The sequence below is a fragment of the Parasteatoda tepidariorum genome, chromosome 7, assembly GCF_982258835.1.
Source record: "Parasteatoda tepidariorum strain Cologne lab strain chromosome 7, Ptep-v5.0, whole genome shotgun sequence".
NCBI lineage: Eukaryota > Metazoa > Arthropoda > Arachnida > Araneae > Theridiidae > Parasteatoda > Parasteatoda tepidariorum.
This window is the reverse complement of record NC_141761.1, coordinates 4,083,146-4,097,075: the sequence shown is the minus strand read 5'-3', so window position 1 is coordinate 4,097,075 and position 13,930 is coordinate 4,083,146. Positions and strand designations below refer to the sequence as shown.

General features: G+C 29.2%; 1 protein-coding gene across 1 annotated transcript; it reads right to left on the bottom strand.

Moving 5' to 3' along the window:
- Nucleotides 1-3,930: 3,930 nt before the first annotated feature.
- Nucleotides 3,931-13,469, bottom strand: LOC147806741 (uncharacterized). The gene is made up of 3 exons (XM_087167140.1): nt 13,409-13,469; nt 9,452-9,595; nt 3,931-4,231 (listed from the first exon to the last, which is right to left on the bottom strand). Exons 1-3 carry the CDS (start codon nt 13,460-13,462, stop codon nt 4,070-4,072), a joined length of 360 nt encoding a protein of 119 aa, XP_087023266.1. The 5' UTR covers nt 13,463-13,469; the 3' UTR covers nt 3,931-4,069.
- Nucleotides 13,470-13,930: the final 461 nt, after the last annotated feature.

Here is a 13,930-nt window from a genome sequence, read left to right as displayed (position 1 = left end):
TTTAAGTGAATAAAGTGTTCTATATGTGAAAAGAATTATTTTTCTTTGTTAAAGAGCGAATAATGGCTGAAAAAAGAGACAAAATTCATATCAGGAGGCACGCGCACATCACACCCCGTAACTCCCTATAATATTAACCTATGAATTTCAAACTCGGCCTGAAATTAGAGTTTAATGCAACAAGCTATTGTACCAATGGGATTTTTTATAGACTATTTAATAGGCCCACAAAGGGCCAAAATAAGTTTTGTTGACTGACCGGGAGTAGGTGTATTTTGCTAAATATTCGTGAGGCTGGCATGTGAAGAGTGGCGCAGTTGGTAGCGCTGTGTTCAAGGTTGACGTGTAATCCCGGAGGTCCTGGGTTCGAAACTCTGTGATGGTCGATTTTAAATTTTTTTTTATTTACATTATATTGATTTTTTAAAAATACCTTTCGATATTATAACGCGAATCAAGTGTTCTGTATATAAAAATAACTATTTTTTTTTGGGAAGTAGCGAATAATAGCTAATAAACGAATAAATTTTGAATAATTTTTATTTATTTTATTTTATGTTATTTTTTTTAACTTCTTTTTGAATATTTTTAAGTGAATAAAGTGTTCTATATATGAAAAGAATTATTTTTCTTTGTTAAAGCGCGAATAATGGCTGAAAAAGGGACAAAATTCATATCAGGAGGCACGCACACATCACACCCCGTAACTCCCTATAATATTAACCTATAAATTTCAAACTCGGGTTGAAATTAGAGTTTAATGCAACAAGCTATTGTACCAATGGAAATTTTATAGACTGTTTAGTAGGCCCACAAAGGGACAAAATAAGTTTTGTTGACTGAATCGGAGGTGGTGTTTTTCATCTAAATATTCGCTGGACTGACACGTGAAGCGTCGCACAGTTGGTGGCGCTGTGGGCAAGTTAGATATGTAGTCCCGGAGGCTTTGGGTAGGAAACCCTGCGATGGTTGACTTTCAAATTATTTTATAATATTTTTTTCGATATTTTAACGAAAATAAAGTGTTCTGTATATAACAATAGAATAGCTAGAAGCATTCTTTGTTTCTTTCTCAATTTCAGTTATTTGGGCAACAAAATTAATTACTCAATTTTTTCATTACTATTTTACACTTGCAAAACTATTTACAGCAACATCAAAAGAATCCCAGTGTTTTAAATGGTGACTGGTGTTTTAAATTCAATTTATGCTAAAAAAAAAAAACAAACATCGCCAGGAGTATAGGAAAGTCTTCCAATAGTCTACTTTTCCTGATAACAGTTTCTTTTTTAGTCTTTTAATGCAAAAAAGTTGCCATACTCGCCTCATGTTGAAAATAGTTGCAGTTGAATTCAAATTGTAACAGAGGGTAAATCACACAAGCATTTTATTCTAAAAAATTTATTAAATATTTTTGAAAACAAAAACTCTTCTAGAATATGCTACTTTAAGGTTCAGTGTTTAATTAATAGGCATAAAATAGCCTCATAATTAAATTGTACGTTAATTATATGTAGTTGTAACAGAGGGGACAAATAAAATACCACATTTTTGACATGCACTGCTATTGATGCTTAATTCTGTGATTTGGACTATCCTAAACACTATCTGTAAATTTTTTTTCTCTTTAATTATCACATTTCAAGGTAAAATAAATCATCATACTCTTATGTTATTTAAAGTTGAAGTTGGCAGCACTGCTATAATTGAAACCCATGCTACTTCTTTGTAGTTATATTTGAAAGTTTTTATTTTACCAGACCCTGTTTAAAAAAACAAAAAGTGCATTCTTTGTTTCTTTCTCAATTTCAGTTATTTGGGCAACAAAATTAATTACTCAATTTTTTCCTTACAATTTTACACTTGCAAAACTATCTACAGCAACATCAAAAGAATCCCAGTGTTTTAAATGGTGACTGGTGTACATTAAATATGTCGGGTCCCAAAGTCCTCCAAGTTCCCAAAACAAATCAATACTTCTGTGGGTACTGATCGAGGAGTATCCTTGTATTTTGGAATAGATTCAAAATTTCAAGGCTATGAAGCTAAACATTGGGAACCGTTAACTCAAATTTGGATCTGCTGTTCAACGACGGTTATAAAATAAAAAGTCAATTGAGCGATTGTTGCAAGTCGTTATATTTAGTAATTTTATGCAAGTGTTAGGCAAACAATTGTGATTTTAATAGAAAATTCACATTTTCGTGAATAGCGCATACGCATTTTATATGGTGTTTACCTATGCATAAAATATGGATAGGTCATAGTACAGCAAAACTTCGTCAATTTTTAAGTTTGGTGCATCTGCCTTGATATGCTTCCATCAAGGTGCACATTTGGCTTTGCGGACTTTCTGTCCATTTTCGTTGATAATCATGCACTCAGCTCTACCAGAAGTCTGGCAAGAAAGTTTATCAGATGAATAAAAATTTATTACAAGTTTTTTTTGTTTCATCAGAAACTTTGTTACTAGGCTATTTCTTTTGTTTTGGTAGTAAGGTTACAGAGTATGCATAGAACAGTACAATGTTTTCTTGGAGATACAGGTAATACACGGTTTGTTTTTATAATAGCTTTCTTCAATGCCTATGAAATATTATAAAGAGAATATCCTTCCTGAATTTCTTCTGCTTGAATCAGTGCCTTTTTATTTTTTTAAATTTAAATTTTCTCTTAAATTTTCGTTAGCTTTCTTCATACAAATATCTTTTTTACTTGGAACATTCTATATTCTCTCATTCTTTCAGCTGCTGTTTTCCCCATATTAATTACTCACTTAAAAAACTTTTAACTATAAACTAAACACACTATTAAATAAAAACGGCACAGCGTTGTGTAAAAAGTGTGCTCTTATAATGGAGAAACTGGTTTAAACTAGTTGAATCAAGATGCATTGGCACTTGTTTACATTCCTAGAGTTCCTTTTGAATTATCAACCTATCAATTTTGTGTAATTGAGTTTTGCCCTCTCTGTTACATGAGAAACTTTAAAAAAAAATTTCAAAAATATAACATAACATGATTGTATTAATAGACTTTATTGTAAAAACCAAATAATATTAAGTTAAAAAAGTTTTTTGCGTAATGAATAAAATAAACTTAAAAGAATAAGAAGAAAAAAAAATTTTTTTGACGGTAATCACTGCATAATTAGACTCAGGAAGTTTATTTTACAATATAAATCAAACTATTTGTAAAATCGTAATATTTTTAATAACTTATTCTTCTTTAAAATAGTTTTTATTTGGTACAATAAATCAAAATCATGAATGCTCTCTATTTATAATAAATTTTACTATAATCATTAACAACTCCAAAAAACAACTTTTGAATTCATAAATTACAACAATTTTTCTTTAAAATGATACCAAATACAAGGATATAGCTGAAACATTGAAAATTCAATACTGGTTTCAGTTGGCATGCAATTCAACCAGAATTGCAAAATACCCAGGTTTTCCAGAAAAACCCAACACAGGTGGGTTTTATTGGGCTTTTCATATTTTATTGGGGTTTTTTTCAAAAGAGAGGGCAAGGATAAGTAAGTATCTTATTTCAAAAAAGCTTATTTTACTAGTAATAATTAAGTTTAATTTTATGAATTGACTTCACATATAGGTAATTAATACAAATAAATTGATGCAAAAGTCTGAAAGAAGTTTCTTCTGACATCCCAAAATGTTATATGCACTCACATACATCACACATTTGAAACTTATTTTGACACAAGATATTTTTTTATTTATATTCTTACTAATCAAAACCCTCTTTAGGGTGGGTTTTACCCAGTAAAAGCCACCCGGGCTTAACCGGGTAGGTGGTTTTTTTGCAACCTTGAATTCAACGGCACTTTAGTTGCCCTGTGGCAACACTGAATTTATTTCCCAGAAAACTTACACACAACTAATTATAAATAAGAGAGACAGAGTCTACATTGAGATATAGTTTATTTACACAATAGAACATATTGATAAAAGCATTATTATTTACATTTCTGATAATAAAATAATGTTTATTTAAAATATACTTTTACTGATTATAGAATGAAACGAGGAACATCGAAATATCATCAACAGTCCTCAAAGAATCCAGAATTCAATGCACTTTGAATGGCTTTTTGGCAGGTGGGAGAAAGCCACATTTGCGGTAGAAGCATCGCCTCCGTCTCCAACACCAGGGGGAGTTGAATGTGCAATCGCATCTTTATCATTGCTTTCGTTGCTTGCACACTCTAATCAATATTAAAAAATAAAATCATATTCTTAAACAAGTAAAATATTTAAAAAAAATTTAAATTCAATTACTACATATTTTATCGAAATGAAGTTTTCAAAAGAAATTAACTTAAGACTTTGAAGTTAACTGTAAAAGAATTTTTTTGACTAAAATTCTACATTAATTCTCAGTATAAAAATATTAACTCTCTAAATAGGGTGCAGATAAAAAAATGTAATAGAGAAAAAAAATTATTTAGATTTTGAGGTTGACAGCAAAAAGTTTCTCCAAATTTTTTAGAATTTTAAACGTATTCCCTACATTAAACTTTCAAATCTTTTAACAAGGTATAGAGAAAAAATATACTACAAAATTATAAATCAGAAGAAAGGAATTCAATAATAAAGAAAAATTAAATCAAATTTTTTTTGTTTAATAATATTATACAAAACATGCTTAGGTGTAAGAAATAATGAAAAAAATATTTAAAAGAGAAAAATAATTATTCTTTAAATGAAATTTTAAAGCAGAGGTAAAGGCTATTGTGTTATATAACATCATTCTAAATTTTTTTTGAAGATAAAAATTTCAAAACATCATTTACTTAAAAAAAAAAAAAAAAAAAAGTATTTAAGAATCAAATGCTAATCTGAAAAATCAGAACAAATATTTTTGTAAATTTAAGGAAAAAGAATTTAAAAGGCCATTTATGTTTAAGATTAGAGACACCAAACCTCAGGATTTTGCAGTCAACTACTATAAAACAATATATATATATATATATATATATATATATATATATATATATATATATATATATATATATATATATATATATATATATATATATATATATATATATATATATATTAACATCGAGTGTCATCCGATATAAGTTTTAAAAAAATGTATTTGAATTTGAGTGGATGAATAAAAAGAATTTTTATGAATGATTAAAAATTTGAACAAGATATAGGGAGAATGTGAACTAATAGTCGGAAATGAAAAAAAAAAGTTCACAAAAAATACACATTTAAAAAATTTTTTTTCTGTTGGTTTATTGTCTTTTCTTTAGTTGAATTCACTGGTGAAATTTAATTTTTGAAATTAAAATGAATTTTAAATAATGTTACATTAGATCTAACAGAACAACTAATGATTTATCAGCATTTGAGTCCCAAAATATAGTTAGAAAAATGAAGAAACAACATTTTGAGTGGCTTCGTCTTTAATATCCCTATATAAAAAATTAACTTGTGTACAAGAATCATGTTATGTAATGTAGTAGTATAGCATTTTTGAGAAAAGGGTAATTCTCTGCACACAAATAGACTAAAATGACGTACTTCAGTTTTAACTATAGATAAATGAATGTAGTTCCATATTGTTTGAAGTTGGTCCTTTTTAGATTATCCCCTAAGTCTGAAGTAAATGGATAGGAAAACAATCCAGTTGATTTTACGGAATAATATAAATTTCATAACTGTTGCATAGTATACAAAATATTTTACATATAGGGAATTTTAGGGATTTTTATCGTCATCAAAATACAAAAATTTGATTACACTAAAAACTATAAATGGTCTGCAATATTGGTTGACAATATAACTATAAATGGTTGACAATAGATGAATTTGAAATGCTTTTTTATTATGGTAACATATAATTTTAAATAGTAGTAGACATTATTGATGATTAAAATATTTTGTAATTTAAAAAGGGAGTTCTGTATAAAAATTATCTGAAAATTTCAGAACAAAGAAAAGCTTTAAACTGATTTCTAAAAGTGAGGCTCGTTTCATTATGTATTAGTAATACTTATTTAAATAGTCAAGCAAGCAATAAACTGAGTAAAAAAATTTTTTCACCAGGGATTTTTTTTCGAAAACCTTCTCAATTTTAGGAAATTTTCAAAAATGTACAAAAATCAGAAAAATTCTTATTGTACCAGTAGACAAGGAGAAACTGGCACAATCCAGTAGAGTTGATAGCTATGGAAGTATTACTTGAATGTAATATTTTTCATTAATTTTGAAATCTAAAAAATCTCATTTCCTCGCATGCAACTCTTAGCATCTTACAAATACATATACTTTTCTTTTCGATTTTTATCCTTAAAATCAACGCTTGTAGCATTCTACCTATGCATTATGTAAATTTTTTGGTCCGTCAATGAATTTTCAGAAGGATTTTCTGGAAGGTCAGAAAGGGATGTCAAAGAGGCTTTCCGAGCTCCCGAAGCTGCTGCCACAAATATGGGCCTTTCCATTAACGAAAATAAGACAAAATTTGTGGAATTTTCGTTCTTAACTGTAAATTACAGTGCCCTTTATATATTAATGGTTATACCTTTGAAAGGGTTAATGAATTCAAATACCTTGGCACTGATGTTAACGATCCAAACATACTTAAAGCAGAAATCGACAATAGAATCAAAATGGCTAATAAGCGCTTCTTTGGATCGAGGACAGCTAAGATATAATCTTCTCAGCCGAAAAACAAAGTTAAAACTCTATAAGACACTCATACTTCCTGTGCTACTTTATGGAAGCGAAACTTGGACCCTAAACTCAGATATACAGCAGACACTAGATACCTTTGAAAGAAAAGTCCTGAGAGCCATCTTTGGCGCAATTCAAGAAAGGGCAATAACTTCGAGCTTTACCGACTCTATAAGCAGCCCCAAATTTCACAAATAATCTGTATTAATAGGCTGAGATGGCTGGGCCATCAATAGAGAAGTTCTGAAAATAACGCCATGAGAATCGTCACCTTGAGAATCTTGAGGGATCACGCCCCAGGGGCAGACCCCCTACTAGATGGCTCAAGGACATCGAAAATAATTTGAAAACCCTTAAGATAAGAAATTGAAAGGGAGTTGCTCTGGATAGGAGGCGCTGGCATTTGAGGTAGCCAAGGCTCGCAAGGGGCTGTTGCGCTGACGAAGAAGAAAAAATGGATTTTTATTTGGCAAAATAGTTCATAACTCATGATTCCTACACTCATAGTAATTTGAAATGTTTCTGAGAAAACTGCAAAAGAAATTTCATTTAAATTGGGCTACAGTATGTAAAAAGAAACTGAATGAGCAACTTGGACAGATGTTAAGATAACATTTTTATTCCTTCATTTAAATTTATGAAGGTAATTTATTTTCTAAAAATGTATTTAAGAAAGTTTTAATTTCCTTTAATGGGATGGTTTAAGAATAGACACTGCTATTTCATTCTATTTGTGGGTATAAACAATACTATTTTCTCATTCCCTAACTATTATCATTCCTTTACAAAGAAAAAAATAACACTTGTGAGGGATTGATTTTATGTTTCTAATGACTAGTTAAGAAAGATATTTTTGTTTTTTTTTAACACTTTTGAAAGCAAAGGATTGTCATATAATTAAATACATTCATTAAAATTATTTTTTATAACTTATCATAAACAAAAATTATCATTCCTACACTTTAATAAAAATAATATTTTTTAAATATTAAAGAGTGACAGCCATGTTTTTTTATTGTTTTTGAACCTTCTGTCATATCTTACTACAAAAAAATTAGAAATTTTAGACACAATTTTTTTTAGCTATCACTACCTGAAAATAGTAAAATAGCTTATTTGTAGTGAATGACCCAAAAATCATTGATGTATACCAAGTTATTAAACAAAATTTCTAAAAGGAGTTATTATGCATCTTAAGACAGTTTTCTTAATTTATTCAGTAACTAAATCTATTATAATTAGCTCAATATATTACAAAAAATAATTTATAATTAACAATTTATCTCTGTACAGCATTGAAACAGATAGTTACAATACTCAGTATTTAATTGACATTGAAATGCTAGATTGACTTATTCATAAAAATTATCCACACCAGTGGTCAGAAAAACTACATTAATTTATTAGTTTACTACAACTACCTTTTTTTTCTTAATGTAGTGACTACCAACTACTTTTGAATTGTATTTCATTGCTTTAAGGATTAACATAAGGATTAACTATTTCATTGCTTAGATTAACTTACATTAAATGTAAGGGAGTAATAATTAAAAAATATTTATTGCTGTATACATGAGCCAGTTTGCTAATCCCAAAATTTTTTCGTTCATTTAACCTTCAAGTTTTTGTCTTTTTCGACAGTGGATATTTATTTTAATAAATGCAAAATTATCAAATACTTCCAAATTTTTTAGTTGTTTAATGCTCTTTTATTTCCTCTCAGAAATTAGGTACACCGAAAATGCGTTCCTTTCCTTTGAAATAACATCAACATAGCTGCATACTATACTGGATTTTGTCCATTTCAGAAAATTCCCTAAAATTGAGTAAATTTTCTTAAAAATTCCTTATTGAAATAAAATTTTTGTGCAGCTTATTGCTTGCTTGAATATTTAAATAAGTGTTACTAATCCATAATGAAGCGAGCCTCATTTATAAAAATCAGTCAACCGTCCTTGATGAATTAAATGGTTATTACTGTTCAAAAATACGAGTAAACATAATATAGTTTGTCTACGCAAAGAACCCACAACCCTACTTGAAATAGTTATACCTCATTACCATAGTCATCGCCACCAGTCCAGACGAATGGCTAGAGGAGTTCTAACTTTAGAGAAACTATACATAATATTTCAAGTTCATTTAATGTTAGTCATAACTTAAAAATATTGCAGTTTTTCTATTTCGATGACTATAAAAATCCCTAAAATTTTCTAAATGTAAAATATACTTTGCAACAATTATCATAAAATTTCTATTGTTTCATAAAATCTACTGGATTTTTTCCTATCCATGTTGGCAGCTATGCATCAATATTTCATGAGTGAGTATTTGTATATGAAAGTGTGACATTAATTATTCATTTTTTATAATGGCTAGTTTAAATACTTATACAAGATTTTCAAGCACTTAATTTCTGTTAAAGCTCAGCTACAGGGTCATTTTCATTGATGGACGAAAAAATTAGTTACGTTAGAACCGGGTTTCTTTTCTAAAGTAACGTTAAAAGAAGTTGCCAAGAAACTATTGCTTTATTTTATCGCACTATTCACTACACTACTTTTGTAACAAAGTAGCACATTACAACACAAACTACGAAAAATAGCAGCAACTACTAGCAGCGCGATACTTCTGGTTTGAAATTTTCTAAGAAGACTAATACTAGAAGAGTTGGCAGAAACTGTTAGTTTTATGATGATATTATTTCGTAATAAAAGTATGAGAAATGAACTCACAGGTGAAGAGTTTTGAGCTATTGCTTTAACACGAGATACTAAATCTTGCGGCAAGTGACGAACCTCAACCACTTCATTAACTAGTCCAATATCTCTGGCTTGCTCGGCTGTTATGACTTGACCTCTTAAAATCAAATCCATTGCCTAAATCAGAAAACAAGCACACAAAATCAGCATTTTTTGCAGGTAAAAACCACAATTTTGATATGAATGGGTCAGAGTTTGAAAAGTTTAGGACAGAATGGATTAATCCAGGGTTTAATCTGTTCTGTCCAAAACTGTTTAAAACCCTTTTACTCCAATCACGACATATTAAAAAATATTGTGAAAAATTAAATGTTAATTTTTGAAAAAGAAACAAAATGAAGAAAATTTTTTGTTTTATTAAAAAAGTTGATTATTATTTTAAATATTGCATTACTTATCTTTATGGGAAAACATAATTTATCAGTATTAAAAGCACATTTATTCATACTTAAAGGATTAGGTATTCACTTTTGTAGTTCAATGAATTGTGAAGATTCACAAATTATAAATCTTTTCCTATTATATCATTCTAATTTAACAAGTTAAAGCAAATTGTGTAAAAAGTATCAAATATTTATTAATATATGTAATTATTATGTGTACAATGATTACACAGATAGAAATTTTATCTTTTACCAAAGTTCTAGGTTTTGGACACTTCAAGACAGTTTAAGACAAGTTTAGGAAGTCCAAAACCTCAACCCTGATTTTTAAGTCAGGATTAATTTGCAGATAAACAAAATCTTGACGTATAAAACTCTTATTAGACCTATTTTGGCCAAGGGCTCTCAGACTAGGTCTGATCAGTAATACTTAAATATTTTTGAATGAAAATTTTTTGCCTAATACACTATCAAAGGTTTATTTATTTCACAAAAAAGATTTTAAAGGAAGGGAACAGAAAAAGAGTTCCTAGATATTCCAAATTTGCAACAAGTTTTCCCTTAAAAGATTTTAATTGACAGCGACTTTGATAACCAACTTGGGAGACATTAGTTAGTTTTCCATATACCTATGCAGTTAATTGATTCATCAGAGTAAATTATTGTTAGATTACCTTCGAAATACCAATATAACCTGTGCATCGTCAGGGGAAACTTTCGGCAGAGAGCAGCATTCAAGAAAAGTGAAGAAATGTGACCAGTAACACTTTTTTTTCTTTAAATAGACGCTAAGTATATTTTCATGACTAACAGATAGGTCTGCGCCAAATGGCTCAGGAGACAGAGCGCTCGCCTTCCAATGAGGAGAACCGGGTTCGAATCCCAGTCGATACCGACCACAGTGCTGACGTGAAATATCCTCAGTGGTAGATGGATCATGGGTTAAAGTCCCTCCTCTCCATGTAACGCAAATGCGGGTTACCTCCATCAAAAAGTCCTCCACGAAGGCAAATTTCTCCCAATACTCGATCGAGCAGTTCCCTTGTCTTCTGGATTGGGTTCAAAATCACAAAGCTACGGAGTTGAACATTAGTAGTCGTAAACCCATAAAATTGGGTCTGCTGTTCAACGACGGTTATAAAATATAAAAATAAAATAACAAGTAGGTCTACTCCATTTTTATATTTTTTGTAAAAAATAACACAGAATGGTAAAGACCCTTTCACATGGTGCAGTATACTTTTGTATCTCAGGGGTGATTGTGAGTCCAACTCAAAAATTTGGAAAATTTCTGGAGTAAAATCATTAACAACACATTTCAAGAAATTAATGTCTTTATAAATTTAAATCCTTGATATTCTCCCAACTTAATTTAAATGAATAATTATGTATAAGTTTACTTTTAACTCTAATCACATTTATTATTCTACCAGAAAAAATATTTACAAATGAAAGAGATGCCAAGTATAAAAATTCTTAAAACAAGAACTCTTTAACGCAAGAATGTCGCTGTGATTTCCTAGAAAACTTTACAACATCTTGGAAAAAGTAAACAAACTAGCAAACCACAGCTTGACATAATAAACAATAATGTAATCATTAGCAATGGTATTACAATATCTGAGGTATTTATACAAAATACGGTAGGGCCATTAAAAAAATTAGTCACTGTCGTTAAAAAATAAACTTGTAACCCAGGCATTCTACATATCATTAAAATGGAGAAACCTTGACAAGTTTAGTTGTATGCCTCCCTCTCTTTAATTATTACTTAATGAGTTATACAGAAGGTATGAATCTGGAATCTTAGCATATTTGAAGTTTACCTTCTAAATGAGCAAACTAATTTTAATAAGTATAAATTCAATGATTAGTTCAAAAGCAATATAGAGTGATTATTTTTTATTTCCCTTCTTTTTTAGTAATATTTGTATAAATGAGTATAAAATAAAGAACAAGCAAAAATCAAGTAAATATTGTTACTCATACCAGCCAACATTGGAGAAATAAAATGACAGAGATGTTACTAGCAGCATTTTTTAAGCTACAAGTAAAGTTCTTATCACGCATAATCATGTAAATCAAATTCAAAGTTGGAAATAATATCAGCACTTACAGTTAGCGAAGTAAAAAATATTTATTTAAATCTTAATCTCTAATTAAGATTTTTTAAATCATTATTTATAATTATTAAAATATAAACACTCAACATACTACAGTACTGGCAATAGCACCATCCGTTGAGGAATAAGAGAAGTATTTTTGCCATCATCAATTATTTTATCAGCCAAAAAAAATTTTTTTTTTAAATTCTTCAAAAGATACGGAGAAATTTGAGAATGTACAGGTGAACAGGAGATAGTCGTAAAATACAGGAGACATGGCAGCATGGTTGGCAAGATTTAGGACAGAGTGGATTAATCCACGGTTTAAACCTTTCTGTTCAAAACTCCTTTGTCCAAAACTGTCTTAAACTGTCCAAAACCCTTTTACTCAAATTATGTCAAAATTTTATCTGAACAATATTTAAGAGGTAAAATAAACATAGAACTAATAACATATTAATAATTAAATATACTAGAGGATATTTGTTTTTAAAAGTATAATGTTTTATTAATATTGTTTGACTCTTCAATTTAAACAAAGGAAGATTAATCAGTAATCAAGTTCAATTGGTCCTCTCATTCAATAGAACATAACTGAAGTTTGGCCTTGCCATACAGGTTAAAATATTAGGGACTAAGTGCTTGGTTCGTCATAAACAGGTTTATTTATCTATAGTACTATTCAAGAATACTTTTATTTTATACATGTTCAATTCTTTTAGCATAGTGGTGATATATAACCAGTGTCAGTAACTGAAACTGATGTTATGCCCTTCAAAACTGTTAGTACATTTTTCAGTTATTTTGTATTTTCAATTTAAACTCATATATTTATATTTAAAAATTTTTTTTTTTAAAAATAGATGTCTTTTTTATCATCCTGTAATGCAGAAATTATAAAATTTTTTTAAAAGAAATATTGTGAAAAATAAAAGGTCGATTTTGGAACAAATTTAGTGTTTTTTTTTTAAAGAAAAATTATTATTTTTTAATATTGCCATATTTATCCTTATGCAAAAATATTATTTATCAGTATTAAAAGCATATTTATATTTAAAGGATTAGGTATTCACTTTTGTTGTTCAAAGAATTGTGGAGCTTCAAAAATTATAAGCCTTTTCCTATTATATTATATTATTTTCTTTTAATAAGTTATAGTAAATTGTATAAAAAATATCAAATATTTATTGATACATGTAATTATTATGTGTACAATGGTTACACCAATAGAATTTTTACCTTTTACCAAAGTTCAAGGTTTTGGACTCTTCAAGACAGTTTAGGACAGTTTTACCCAGTTTCAGACAGTAAAACCCACGTGTCGTGTCCAAAACCAGTTTAGGACGTCCAAAACCCCAACCCTGCTTGGCAGTATGGTTACTTCGCCTAATGAACTAAGTATTTTATTGGGACAGATTTGAAAGCAACATAAAGAAACTCACTATAGTTGTTCCAACAGCTTGTGGGAGGGTAAGTGTAGCACCCCCTTCTGGCATGTACCCAAGTCAGGCGGTCTTGAAATTTGAGCCTTTTTCCCACCAATTTATTTTATTTAATTTTTTAATCCATTGTGCGTTCTTCTGCAAAGAAAGACAATTGGTTTTATACATAGAACACCTTTGTTATGCTAAACTGTCGTGAAAATATCGTAAAATAAGTTTAGAAAAATAGTATAATTTAAACAAACTACTTTTCCGGGTTTTATCCAGTTTTTAAGCATTATTTGAATTTTTCCGAACAGAAAAATTTTTTTTTTTTATATATAGAATCCCTTAAAACATCGATAAACACGTTAAATAAATAATATAATGCAAAATAAACAAAAAAAAAAATTTAAAAATTGACCACAGCCAAGGTTCGAACCCGGACCCCCACGCTCCAATCGTAAGTCACTAACGCATGGTCTTAGCCGTTGGACCCGCTTATACGACGTTCGTGCTACTACATAGCTTTAATTACCCTCT

Excerpts from the sequence above, each read along its gene's own strand:
- LOC147806741 (XM_087167140.1), bottom strand. The coding sequence starts at position 13,462 with ATGCCAGAAGGGGGTGCTACACTTACCCTCCCACAAGCTGTTGGAACA. Across the intron at positions 9,596-13,408 it reads AAGCTGTTGGAACAACTATA|GCAATGGATTTGATTTTAAG; the intron begins GTGAGTTTCTTT and ends TTTCTGATTTAG. Across the intron at positions 4,232-9,451 it reads TAGCTCAAAACTCTTCACCT|AGTGTGCAAGCAACGAAAGC; the intron begins GTGAGTTCATTT and ends AATATTGATTAG.